Source organism: Sturnus vulgaris, chromosome 35 (genome assembly GCF_052056855.1).
Source record: "Sturnus vulgaris isolate bStuVul1 chromosome 35, bStuVul1.hap1, whole genome shotgun sequence".
Classification (NCBI taxonomy): domain Eukaryota; kingdom Metazoa; phylum Chordata; class Aves; order Passeriformes; family Sturnidae; genus Sturnus; species Sturnus vulgaris.
In genome coordinates, this window is record NC_142277.1 from 90,728 (window position 1) to 104,688 (window position 13,961).

The 13,961-nt window shown below is 57.4% G+C and overlaps 1 protein-coding gene across 4 annotated transcripts in view; it reads right to left on the bottom strand.

Annotated features, from left to right (window-relative positions):
- The window catches only part of SPTBN4 (spectrin beta, non-erythrocytic 4), a 43,227-nt gene that overhangs the window by 2,991 nt on the left and 26,275 nt on the right, over positions 1-13,961 (bottom strand). For 2 of the 4 annotated variants that reach the window (XM_088155185.1, XM_088155188.1), the window contains exons 21-31: positions 12,460-12,590; positions 12,163-12,367; positions 10,653-11,275; positions 9,176-9,314; positions 8,985-9,069; positions 7,716-7,912; positions 5,465-5,859; positions 5,300-5,372; positions 4,406-4,692; positions 2,652-2,825; positions 1,057-1,099 (exon numbers count right to left, since the gene is read on the bottom strand). In XM_088155185.1, coding sequence (XP_088011311.1) covers positions 1,057-1,099; positions 2,652-2,825; positions 4,406-4,692; positions 5,300-5,372; positions 5,465-5,859; positions 7,716-7,912; positions 8,985-9,069; positions 9,176-9,314; positions 10,653-11,275; positions 12,163-12,367; positions 12,460-12,590 — 2,352 coding nt within the window. Of the gene's footprint in view, positions 1-1,056; positions 1,100-2,651; positions 2,826-4,405; positions 4,693-5,299; positions 5,373-5,464; positions 5,860-7,715; positions 7,913-8,984; positions 9,070-9,175; positions 9,315-10,652; positions 11,276-12,162; positions 12,368-12,459; positions 12,591-13,961 lie in introns of those variants that run through there. The other 2 variants (XM_088155187.1, XM_088155186.1) reach the window with 2 other exon arrangements.

Below are 13,961 nucleotides of genomic sequence, written 5' to 3' on the forward strand. Positions count from 1 at the left end.
CACAGGACCCCCCAAATCAATGTCAGACCCCCCAAAATGACCACGAGACCCTCCAAAAACACCATGAGACCCCAAAAATCCACACAGGACCCCCCAAAATGACCGTGAGACCCCCCAAAATGACCATGAGATCCCAAAAAATCACCACGAGACCCCCCAAAATCCACACAGGACCCCCCAAAACCCGATCAGGACCCCCCAAATCCACACAGGACCCCCCAAAACACCACGAGACCCCCCAAAATGACCATGAGATCCCCCCAAAATCACCATGAGATCCCCAAAATCCACACAGGACCCCCCAAAACCCGACCAAGACCCCAAAACCACCATGAGACCCCCAAAATCACCATGAGACCCCCAAAATGACCACGAGACCCCCCAAAACCACCACAGGACCCCCCAAAACCCGAGCAGGACCCCCCAAATCCACACAGGACCCCCCAAATCCACACAGGACCCCCCCAAAATCACCACGAGACCCCCCAAAATGACCATGAGACCCCCCCAAAATCACCATGAGATCCCCAAAATCCACACAGGACCCCCCAAATCACCACGAGACCCCCCGAAATCCACACAGGATCCCCCAAAATGACCTCGAGACCCCCCAAAATCACCATGAGACCCCCCCAAAATCACCATCAGACCCCCCAAGATGACCATCAGACCCCCCAAATCCACTCAGGACCCCCCAAAATCACCATGAGACCCCCCAAAATGACCATGAGACCCCCCCCAAAATCACCATCAGACCCCCCCAAAATCACCATGAGATCCCCAAAATCCACACAGGACCCCCCAAAACCCCACCAGGACCCCCCAGGACCCCCCCAAAACCCGAGCAGGACCCCCCAAAATTCACACAGGACCCCCCAAAACCTGAGCAGGACCCCCCCAAAACCCAACCAAGAACCCCCAAAATCACCTCGAGACCCCCCAAAATCCACACATGACCCCCCAAAACCCCCCCAGGACCCCCCAAAACACGAGCAGGACCCCCCAAAATCCACACAGGGCCCCCCAAAACCCCCCCAGGACCCCCCGAAGCCGCACCTCGTCCTTGGCCTGCAGCAGGAACTCGCTCCCGTCGCCGGTCCTGCAATGACAGGGACGCTGTCACCGGGGCCACCAAAGGCAACAGGACACCCCAAAAATGGAATGGGAGACCCCAAAATGGAATGGGAGACCCCAAAATGGAATGAGAGACCCCGAAAATGGAATGGGAGACCCCAAAAATGGAATGAGAGACCCCAAAATGGAATCAGAGACCCCAAAATGGAATGAGAGATCCCAAAATGGAATGAGAGATCCCAAAAATGGAATGGGAGACCCCAAAATGGAAGGAGAGACCCCGAAAATGGAATGGGAGACCCCGAAAATGGAATGAGGGACCCCGAAAATGGAATGAGAGACCCCAAAATGGAATGAGAGACCCCAAAATGGAATGGGAGACCCCAAAATGGAATGAGAGATCCCGAAAATGGAATGAGAGATCCCAAAAATGGAATGAGAGATCCCGAAAATGGAATGAGAGACCCCAAAAATGGCATCAGGGACCCCGAAAATGGAATGAGAGACCCCAAAATGGAATGAGAGACCCCAAAAATGGAATGAGAGATCCCGAAAATGGAATGAGAGACCCCAAAAATGGAATGGGAGATCCCAAAATGGAATCAAGGACCCCGAAAATGACATCAGAGACCCCAAAATGGAATGAGAGACCCCAAAAATGGAATGGGAGACCCCAAAATGGAATGGGAGACCCCGAAAATGGAATGAGAGATCCCAAAAATGGAATGAGAGACCCCAAAATGGAATGAGAGACCCCAAAAGTGACATCAGAGACCCCAAAAATGGCATCAGGGACCCCCAAAAGTGACATCAAACACCCCAAAATCAACAGGAGACTCCAAAAGTGACATCAGAGACCCCAAAATCAACCCCAAACCCCCAAAACGACGCCAGAAACCCCCCAAAAGTGACACCAAACACCCCAAAATCAACACGAGATCCTAGAAGTGACACCAGAGACCCCCAAAAGTGACATCAGAGACCCCAAAATAAACACGAAACCCCAAAATCAATAGAAAACCCCCCAAAATGACATCAGAGACCCCCAAAAGTGACGTCAGAGACCACAAAATCAACACCAAACACCCCCAAACCAACACAAAACCCCAAAAGTGACATCAGAAACCCCAAAATCAACAGGAGACTCCAAAAATGACATCAGAGACCCCCAAAAGTGACATAGGAGACCCCAAAAATCAACAGGAGACCCCCAAAAACGATGCCAGAAACCCCCCAAAAATGACGTCACACACCCCAAAAAACCAACACAGAACCCCCAAAACGACACGAGACCACCAGAAACCCCCCAAAAATGACATCACACACCCCCAAAAACCAACGCCAACCCCCCCAAAACGACACCAAACACCCCCAAAGTGACATCAGAGACCCCCAAATCAGCGCGAAACCCCAAGAACGACACCAGAAAACCCCCCCAAAAATGACGTCACGCACTCCAAAAATGACGTCACGCACCCCCAAAAACCAACACCAAACCCCCCAAAACGACACCAAACACCCCAAAAACAACAAGACGCCCCCCCCCCCAGATAAAAAAACACCCCCAAACCACCCACTTGAGCTTGAAGACGTTCTTCTTCTTCTTGTAGTCGCCGGCCACGTCGGCGGCGGCGCGGTGCAGGCTCAGCAGGGGCTCCCCGGCGTGGGTGGCCCCGGCCGAGGGACCCTTGGAGTCCTTGTAGAAGCCCAGGTCGCCCTTGGCCAGCACGCAGTAAAGGTTGACCCAAGATCTGGTTGGGTTGGGTTGGGTTGGGTTGGGTGGGGGAACCCCAAAAAAAAAAAAAAAAAATTTTAAAAAGAAAAATGGCGGCGTTGGTACGGTTGGATTTGGGGATTTTGGGGTGGTTGGTGGTGGTGGTGGTTGAGGAAAATTTGGGTGTTGGTGGGTGATGGATTTTAAGTGTTGGGGAACCCCCAAATCTTGGGGAACGCCCAATTTTTGGTGAACCCCAACTCTTGGTGAACCCCCAAATTCTGATGGACTTCAACTCTTGGAGAACCTCAACTATTGGAGGACCCTCAACTCTTGGAGAACCCCATCATTGATGGACCTCCAACTCTTGGTGAACCCTCAACTTTTGGGAACCCTCAACTCTTGGGGAACCTCAACTCTTGGGGAACCCTCAACTCTTGGGGAACCTTCAACTCTTGGGGAACCCCCAAATTCTGATGGACCCCCAACCCTTGGGGAACCCTCAACTCTTGGGGAACCCCCAAATTCTGATGGACCCCCAACCCTTGGGGAACCCTCAACTCTTGGGGAACCTTCAACTCTTGGTGAACTCCAATTCTGGGTGAACCCCATGATTGATGGACCCCCAACTCTTGGGGAACCTTCAACTCATGGTGAACCCCAACTCTTGGTGATTCCCCAAATTCCATTGGATCACCCATGAACCCCAACCCTTGGAGGCCCCTCAACTCTTGGTCAACCCTTTCCATCGATGAACCCACAACCCTTAATGAACCCTCAACTCTTGGTGAACCCCAACTCTTGGTGAACCCTCAAGTCTTGATGAACCCTTTCCATCAATGAACCCCCAACTCTTGGTCAACCCTTTCCATCGAAGAACCTACAACCCTTGGAGGACCCCCAACTCTTGATGAACCCCTTCCATCAATGAACTCCCAACTCTTGGTGAACCCCCAAATTCCCCTGGATCACCCATGAACCCCAACCCTCGGAGAACCCTCAACTCTTGGTGAACCCCAACTCTTGGTGAACCCCCAACTCTTGGAGAACCCCCAACTCTTGGTGAACCCCTTCCATCAATGAACCCCCAACTCTTGGTCAACCCCTTCCATCGATGAACCCACAACCCTTGGAGGACCCCCCAACTCTTGGTGAACCCCAACCCTTGGAGAACCCCCAACCCTTGATGAACCCACAACCCTTGGAGACCCCTCAACTCTTGGTCAACCCTTTCCATCGATGAACCCCAACCCTTAATGAACCCTCAACTCTTGGTGAACCCCAACTCTTGGAGAACCCCCAACTCTTGATGAACCCTTTCCATCAATGAACCCCCAACTCTTGGTTGACCCTTTCCATCGAAGAACCTACAACCCTTGGAGGACCCCCAACTCTTGATGAACCCCAACCCTTGGAGAACCCTCAGCTCTTGGTGAACCCCAACCCTTGGAGAACCCTCAACTCTTGATGAGCCCCTTCCATAAATGAACCCCCAACTCTTGGTGAACCTCTTCCATCAGTGAACCCCCAACTCTTGCTGAACCCCCAAAATTCCATTGGATCACCCATGAACCCCAACCCTTGGAGTCCCCCCCTATGGCCGCGCCCTCCCCACACCTGTTGGACGCCTTCTTGCCGGCGCCGTCGAGCTCGTGTTTGCGCAGCAGGAACCCCTCGTGCGTCACGGTGTGCGCGGGCGGCGGCGGCGGCGGCGGCGCGCTGCCCTGTGCCGGTGCCGAGCGCGATCGCCGCGGCTCCCCCGGAGCCTGCCCCGAATCTTTGGGGCGCGGTCGGCGCCGCGGTTTGGGTCGGTCCCGGGCCCGTGGACGATCCGGCCTTGGGGTCCTCTCGGGAAGAGCCTCGGGGCCAGCGGGGAGACGGGCGGGGGAGTCGCGGTCACGGGGCTGGGGACACGGAGGGGACAGTGAGGGGACAATGAGGGGACACAGAGGTGACAATGAGGGGACACGGAGGGGACAATGAGGGGACATCCAAGGGGGCAGTGAGGGGACACGGAGGGGACAGTGAGGGGACACGGAGGGGACAGTGAGGGGACACTGAGGTGACATCCAAGGGGGCAGTGAGGGGACAATGAGGGGACATCCAGGGGGACACGGAGGAGACACGGAGGGGACATGGAGGGGACAGTGAGGGGACATGGAGGGGACAGTGAGGGGTGGGTGGTGGAGGTGACAATGAGGGGACATCCAGGGGGACATGGAGGGGACAGTGGGGGGGGGTGGTGGAGGTGACAATGAGGGGACATGGAGGGGGTCTCCAGTGGGACAATGAGGGGACAATGACATGACACTGAGGGGACACTGAGAGAATCTCCAGAGGGACATTGAGGTGACAATGAGGGGACACTGAGGGGACACTGAGAGGATCTCCAGTGGGTCATTGAGGGGACATCCAGGGGACATGGAGGGGACACTGAGGGATGCCCAATGGCACATGAGGGGACACCCAAAGGGACACAAAAAGGAATCCAAGGGGCCACCAAGGACTCACCGAAGCCGGCACGGGCCCGCCCGCCTCCTTCTCCTGCAGCTGCTCCACGATGTCCGCCAGCGTGGCTTTGCTGCTGGGGGACATTTGGGGACCACGGTGGGGTCACCTCAGCCCCGTCCCCTCCCTGCTGTCCCCACGGTGTCCCCACGGCCTCCCCTGGCTCACCCGCTGCCCTTCCCGTCGTGCCGCGGCAGCTCCGGCTCGCTGGATTCCTGCCGCTCCAACCGGCGCTCCCGGCGCTCCCGGCGCCGCTCCGGCAGCCCCGGCCGGACCTCGCCGGGCTCCTCGGCCTTGGGGGTCACGGCCGGGGGCTCGGCGGGGGCGGCCGCGGTGACGGCGGAGGCGGCCGGGGGCGGCTCGGTGGTTCCACCCTCGGTGCTCGGAGCCTGGACGCGGTCGAGCTTGGGCTGGAGGCGCTCCGGGCGCAGCTCGTGCCGGACGTAGGCGACGCGCGGCTCCGGCCGGCGAGGGTCGGCAACGGCCGCGGCGTCCGGCAAAAATTTGCGGGTCAGGAGCGGCGTCGGAGGCTGCTTGTTCTGCTCGGCCTTGAGCTTCTCGATCTGAGGGGTGGGGATGAGGGAGATGATGGAGATGGAGGTGATGGAGATGGGTTGGAGATGATGGAGATGGAGATGAGATGGAGGTGATGGAGATGGAGATGATGGAGATGGGTTAGAGATGATGGAGATTGAGATGATGGGGATGGGGATGGGTTGGAGATGATGGAGATGGAGATGGAGGTGATGGAGATGGGTTAGAGACGATGGAGATGATGGAGATGGGTTAGAGATGATGGAGATTGAGATGATGGGGATGGGGATGGGTTGGAGATGATGGAGATGGAGATGGAGGTGATGGAGATGGGTTAGAGACGATGGAGATGATGGGGATGGGTTGGAGATGATGGAGATGATGGGGATGGGTTGGAGATGGAGATGATGGAGATGGAGATGATGGAGATGGGTTAGAGATGATGGAGATGGAGATGATGGAGATGGGTTGGAGACGATGGAGATGGAGGTGATGGAGATGGGTTGGAGACAATGGAGATGGAGATGATGGAGATGGGTTAGAGATGATGGAGATGGAGATGGAGGTGATGGAGATGGATTGGAGATGATGGAGATTGAGATCATGGAGATGGGTTGGAGATGATGGAGATGGACATGAGAGTGGTGATGGGTTAGAGATGATGGAGATGGATTGGAGATGATGGAGTAAGAGATGATGGAGATGGAGGTGATAGAGATGGGGTGGAGATGGGGGTGGAGATGATGGAGATGAGATGGAAATGGAGATGGGGTGGGGATGATGGAGATGGGATGGAAATGGAGATGGGGTGGGGATGATGGAGATGGGATGGAAATGGAGATGGGGTGGGGATGATGGAGATGGGGTGTGGAGATGGAGATGGAAATTATGGGGATGGAGATGAAGACGGGGGTGGAGATGATGGAGATGGAGGTGATAGAGATGGGGTGGAGATAGGGGTGGGGATGATGGAGATGGAAATGGGATGGAGATGGGGACAGTGACGGAGATTATGAAGATGAGATGGGGATGGGGATGGGGGTGGAGATGGAGATGATGGAGATGGGATGGAGGTAAGATGGAGATGGAGATGGATTGGAGATGATGGAGAAGGACATGATGGAGATGGGAATGGAGGTGATGGAGATGGACATGAGGGTGGAGATGATGGAGATGGAGGTGGTGAGCATGGGGGTGGAGATTATGGAGATGAGATGGGGATGGAGTGGAGATGGAGGTGATGGAGATGGGATGGAGATAGAGGTGATGGAGATGGAGATGATGGAGATGGAGATGGAGATGATGGAGATGGAGATGATGGAGATAGATGAGATGGAGATGATGGAGATGGAGATGATGGAGATGATGATGGAGAGGGAAGTGGTGGAGATGGAGGTGATGGAGATGGAGATGATGGAGATGATGAAGATGATGGAGATGGAGATGACGGAGATGGAGATGACGGAGATGGAGGTGACAGAGATGGAGATGATGGAGATGGGATGGAGATGATGGAGATGATGGAGATGGAGATGATGGAGATGGGATGGAGATGATGGAGAGGGAAGTGGTGGAGATGGAGGTGACAGAGATGGAGATGATGGAGATGGAGGTGACAGAGATGGAGATGATGGAGATGGGATGGAGATGATGGAGATGGAGATGGAGATGACGGAGATGGAGATGATGGAGATGAAGTTGGGGAATGGACACGGATGCAGACAGACACAAAGATGAAGACGAAGAGCACAAAGCCAACAACAACAACAACAACAGAGATGGGGATGAAGGCGTGAAGATCAAGACGAGGAGATTGTGCTGCCCCCATCCCCGGTGCCCTCCCGGTGCCCTCCTGGCGCCCTCCCCAGCGCCGCCGTGGCCGTACCGTGGTGAGGCGCCGCAGGGAGCTGAACCTCTCCTCCCAGGCGGCCGCCGCCTTGCGGAAGGCCTCGTGCCGCCGGATCAGCTGCTCCACCTCGTCCACGCTGCTGCCCAGCTCCTGGCTCTTGAGCAGCGGCTCCTGGGCCGTCAGCCACGCGTCGGCCACCACGGCCTCCTGCGCGAACTGGTGCACCTCGCGCACTGCCGGCACAGCCGCGCGGGGGCTGAGGTCACCCGTGATGCGGTGGCCTTCGTAACTGGGCGTCACCCGTGGTCGGGTGGCTCCTCGTAGTTTGGTGTCACCCAGAATTTGGTGTCACCCATAGTTTGGTGTCCCCCATAACCCTGTGACTCCCCATAAATTGACTCCCAACACCCAATGTCCACCCGACACCCAATGTCCACCCAACACCCAATGTCCACCCAACACCCAATGTCCACCCAACACCCAACGTCCACCCAACACCCAATGCCCACACAGCACCCAATGTCCACCCAACACCCAATGCCCACCCAGCACCCAATGTCCACCCAACACCCAATGCCCACACAGCACCCAATGCCCACCCAACACCAATGTCCACCCCAACACCCAACGTCCACCCAACATCCACCCAACACCCAATGCCCACCCAACACCCAATGTCCACCCGACACCCAACGTCCACCCAACATCCACCCAACACCCAATGTCCACCCAACACCCAATGCCCACCCAACACCCAATGTCCAACCAACACCCAATGTCCACCCAACACCAACACCCAGCGTCCACCCAACACCCAATGCCCACCCAACACCCAACATCCACCCAACACCCAATGTCCACCCCAACACCCAATGCCCACCCAACACACAACGTCCACCCAACACCCAACATCCACCCAACACCAACACCCAATGTCCACCCAACACCAACACCCAGCGTCCACCCAACACCCAATGCCCACCCAACACCCAATGCCCACCCAACACCCAATGTCCACCCAACACCCAATGCCCACCCAACACCCAATGTCCACACAGCACCCAATGCCCACCCAACACTCAGTGACCACCCAACGCCCACCCAACACCCAATGTCCACCCAACACCCAATGCCCACCCAACACCCAGTGTCCACCCAACATCCAATGTCCACCCAACACCCAATGTCCACACATCACCCAATGTCCACCCCAAGACCCGGTGACCCTCCAAGACTCAAAAACCTTCTGATGTCCCCTCAGCACCCAGTGACCCCTCGGTGTCGCCCCGGGGTGCTGGCACTCACTCTGCTGCAGCCACTCCCAGTGCTTGTCCCACTTCTCCATCATCTCCTTCTTCTTCGCCAGGAGCTTCTCCATGTGGGATTTGATCTGCGGGGAAGGGCGTGGGGTGGGGGGACGTGGGTCAGGACACCCCAAAAGTTCCACCACGCCCCCTCCCCACATCTCCCACCCCGCCCCGCCCCGCCCCGGGCACCTCATCGGCCGCCGGGCTCTTGCTGAGGATCAGGGTCTTGCCCAGCTCCAGGCAGGTGGCCACGTTCTTGGCCCGCGCCTCCATCTCCGTCTTGAGGCTTTGGTGGTCGTTCATCAGCAGCTCCACCGAGGACACGTCCCTGGGGCACGGGAGGGACAAGGGTGGCACCAAACCCCGACGCGGGGTGGGGATGGACGGGGGGGTCCTTGGTGGCTGGGAGGGGACTTTGGGTTGGGGAAGGGTGTGGGGTCCTCCTGGTGGGACAGGACTGGGTCCTTGGGTCCCTGATGGGACAGGACCCAGATCCTCAGAGGGACCAGGACCAGGGACCTTGGGATGGGCCGGGACACGAGACCTTGGGATGGGCCAGGACTTGGTCCTGGGGTCCATGAGAGGCCAGGACTGGGTCCTTGGGCCCCTGGTGGAAGAGGACCCAGATCCTCAGAGGGACCAGGACAAAGGACCTTGGGATGGGCCAGGACACGAGACCTTGGGATGGGCCAGGACTTGGTCCTGGGGTCCATGGTGGGACAGGACCCAGATCCTCAGAGGGACCAGGACCAGGGACCTTGGGATGGACCAGGACTTGGTCCTGGGGTCCATGGTGGGACAGGACATGGGACCTTGGGATGGACCAGGACATGTCCTTGGGTCAAGGTTGGGACAGGACCCAGGACCTTGGGATAGGCCAGGACTTGGTCCATGGGTCCATGGTGGAACAGGACACGGGACCTTGGAATGGACCAGGACTTGGTCTTTGAATCCATGGTGGGACAGGAAATGGGAAGTTGAGATGGACCAGGAAAAGGGACCTTGGGATGAGCCAGGACTTGGTCCTGGGGTCCATGACAGGCCAGGACTTGGTCCTTGGGTCTGTGGTGGGACAGGATCCAGCTCCTCAGATGGATCAGGACCAGGGACCTTGGGATGGACCAGGACACGAGACCCTGGGCCCCTGGTGGGACAGAACCTGAGTCCTCAGATGGGCCAGGACATGGAATGGTGGCACCATGAGAGGCCAGGACTTGGTCCTTGGGTCCATGTGGGACAGGACCCAGATCCTCAGATGGACCAGGACAAGGGACCTTGGGATGGACCAAGACTTAGACAAGTCCTTGGATCCATGAGAGGCCAGGACTTGGTCCTTGGACCCCTGGTGGGACAGGATCCAGATCCTCTGGGATGGGCCAGGAGTTGGTCCATGGTGGAACAGGACACGGGACCTTGGAATGGACCAGGACTTGGTCCTTGAGTCCATGGTGGACAGGAAATGGGAAGTTGAGATGGACCAGGACAAGGGACCTTGGAATGGACCAGGACTTGGTCCTGGGGTCCATGGTGGGACAGGACCCAGATCCTCAGATGGACCAGGACAAGGGACCCTGGGATGGACCAGGACATGGGACCTTGGGTCCATGTGGGACAGGAAATGGGACCTCGGGTCCACGACACCTTGACCCTTGACCGCCTCCCCCACCTGGGCTTCTCCCCGGCGCCCATCTGGTGCAGCACGCCGTCCATCCACGCCAGCAGATCCCTGACGGCGCCCACGAAGCGAATCTTGTCGGCCACGCTGGCCACGTGCAGCCGGCACTCCTCGCACGCCGCCAGCAGCTCCTTCCACGCCCTCAGCACCTCCTGCTCGCGCCCGGCGATGGCCTCGGCGTTGTCGCCGGCGTAGAGCGTCCGCAGCTGCGCCGCGCCCTCCTGCAGCTGCCGCACCTGCGTCACCAGCACCTCCACGTCGTGCTCGAAGGCTCCCAAGGCCCTCTGCAAGGCGCCCGCCGACGTCCTGCCCTCCCTGGCCGCCAGCTCGGGAAGGCGCTGCCGCTTCTCCTCGATCTGGCCCAGCACCTCCTTGCAGTCGTTGAAGAACTTGTGCAGCTCGTGCGACGCCGCCAGCATCTGGGCGCGCGTCTCCATCAGCTCCAGGAGGTCGGCCCAGGCTTCGTTGACGCCGTCCTTCCACTCGGCGATGGTGGCGGCGTCGGTGTGGCCGTAGTCGATGAGCTCGTCCACCATCTGGTTGACGGCGGCGATGCGCTCCTGGCCCACGCTGCCCGTCTCGCTGGCGAACTCCAGGAACTTCTCCTGCAGCAGCTGCGGTGGCCCCGGGGTGGGGGGGGGGGAGTGGGGGGTAGGGGGTCAGGGGTGGGCAAGGGTTGGGACATCCTGAGTGGGGTGGGGGTGGTGGTAGGACCACCAGGCAGGGGATGGAGGGGATGGCCATGGCGACCAGGATGGTGCCAGGGCCACCAGGATGGTGCCAGGACCACCAGGCAGGGGATGGAGGGGATGGCCAGGACCACTGGGATGGTGCCAGGGCCACCAGGATGGTGCCAGGACCACCAGGAAGGTGCCAGGACCACAAGCCAGGGCACTGAGGTAATGCCCAGGACCACCAGGAAGGTGCCAGGACCACCAGGATGGTGCCAGGACCACCAGGATGGTGCCAGGACCCCCAGCCAGGGCACAGAGGGGATGGCCAGGACCACCAGGATGGTGCCAGGACCCACCAGGGTGGTTCCAGGACCATCAGGAAGGTGCCAGGAGCACCAGGATGGTGCCAGGACCTCCAGGAAGGTGCCAGGACCCTCACCCAGGGCACTGAGATGATGGCCAGGACCACCAGGAAGGTGCCAGGACCACCAGGAAGGTGCCAGGACCATCAGGAAGGTGCCAGGAGCACCAGGATGGTGCCAAGGACCATCAGGATGGTGCCAGGGCCACCAGGATGGTACCAGGACCCCCATCCAGGGGACAGAGGGGACGGCCAGGACCACCGGGATGGTGCCAAGACCACCAAGATGGTTCCAGGACCACCAGGAAGGTGCCAGGACCGCCAAGATGGTTCCAGAACCCCCAGCAGAAATCAGCAAGACCCCCCCCCCAGAACCTTGATGGCACCAAGACCCCACCAGGAGCCAAAACCCTCCACCACGACCTCCCCCAACCCCCAACCCCCCACCCTCCCACCCATCCCTCACCGTGACGTGCTCGAAGTCCTGGCCCAGCTCGGGCGAGCCGGCCACCACCTCCTTCTCGGCGATCCAGTGCTCCAGCTCGTCCACCTCGCGGTTGAGCTGGTAGAGCCAATACTGCTGCTCCAACTTGACCTTGCGCTCTTCCACCAGGTCCTTCAGAGACACGTACAGCCGGTCAACCTGCGACTGCCGCCTGCTGACCTGTTCGCTGGGCAAGGACACGCGCGCCCGTCAGCCCCGGCGGCGGCGGCGGCGGCGGCGCCCGGTGGGGCCGGGGCGGAGGGCGGAGGGCGGGCGGACCTCTGGGGGTGGCCGAGTTCGAGGAGGGCGCGGCACTGGCGGGAGAGTTGGGCGATGGTGTCCTCGTAGTTGTCGATGGTTTGTTCGGTGAGGAGGTGTTTCTTGAGGAGTTGGAGGGTGCTCTGTTCGTCCTGGTGGGGTGGGGTGGGGTGGGGTGGGTGGGGTTGGCACGGTAATCAATGCAAGCGAGCCAATGGAGGCCAAGTGATCGACTGAGCCATCCAAAAAACCCAAAAAACTCAACAAACCCAACCAACCCAACCCAACAAACCCAACAAACTCAACAAACCCAACCCATTAAATCCAACCTGATCAACTGATCAATCCAAAAACCCCAAAAAACTCAACCAACCCAACACAACCAACACAACCCAACTCAATTAAACCCAACCTGATCAACTGATCAACCCAAAAATCCAAAAAAAATCAACCAACCCAACCCAACTCAATTAAACCCAACCTGATCAACTGATCAATCCAAAAAACCCAACAAACTCAACAAACCCAACCCAACAAACCCAACCCAACAAACCCAACCTGATCGATTAATCAATCCAAAAAACCCAAAAAACTCAAAAACTAATCAACTGATCAACCCAAAAATCCAAAAAAAATCAACCAACCCAACCCAACAAACCCAACCCAACTCAATTAAACCCAACCTGATCAATTGATCAATCCAAAAAACCCAACAAACCCAAAAAACTCAACCAACTCAACCAACTCAACCAACACAACCACCCAACAAACCCAACCCAACAAACCCAACCTAATCAACTGATCAACCCAACCAACTCGACCAACCCAACCAACCCAACCAACTCAACAAACTCAACCAACCCAAAAAACTCAACCAACTCAACCCTCCAACCCAACCCAACTCAATTAAACCCAACCTGATCAACTGATCAATCCAAAAAACCCAACAAACCCAAAAAACTCAACCAACACAACCAACTCAACCAAGCCAACCAACCTGAACAACTCAACCACCCAACCCAACAAACCCAACCCAACAAACCCAACCTAATCAACTGACCAATGCAACCCAATCAACCCAACATCACCCAATCAACCCAATTCCCCCAATCAAACCAACCCAACCAATCCAACATCACCCAATCAACCCAATTCACCCAATCAACCCAATTCCCCCAATCAAACCAACCCAACCAATCCAACATCACCCAACCAACCCAATTCACCCAGTTAAACCAATCCAATGACCAAACTCAACCCAATATCACCCAATCAACACAATTCACCCAATTAAACCAACCCAATGACCAAACCCAACCCAACCAACCCAACAAACCCAACATCACCCAATCAACACAATTCACCCAATTAAACCAACCCAATGACCAAACTCAACCCAACCAACCCAACGTCACCCAACCAACCCAACCAACCCAACATCACCCAACCATCCCAACATCACCCAATCAACACAACATCACCCAACCAACCCAACCCAATGACCAAACTCAACCCAACATCAC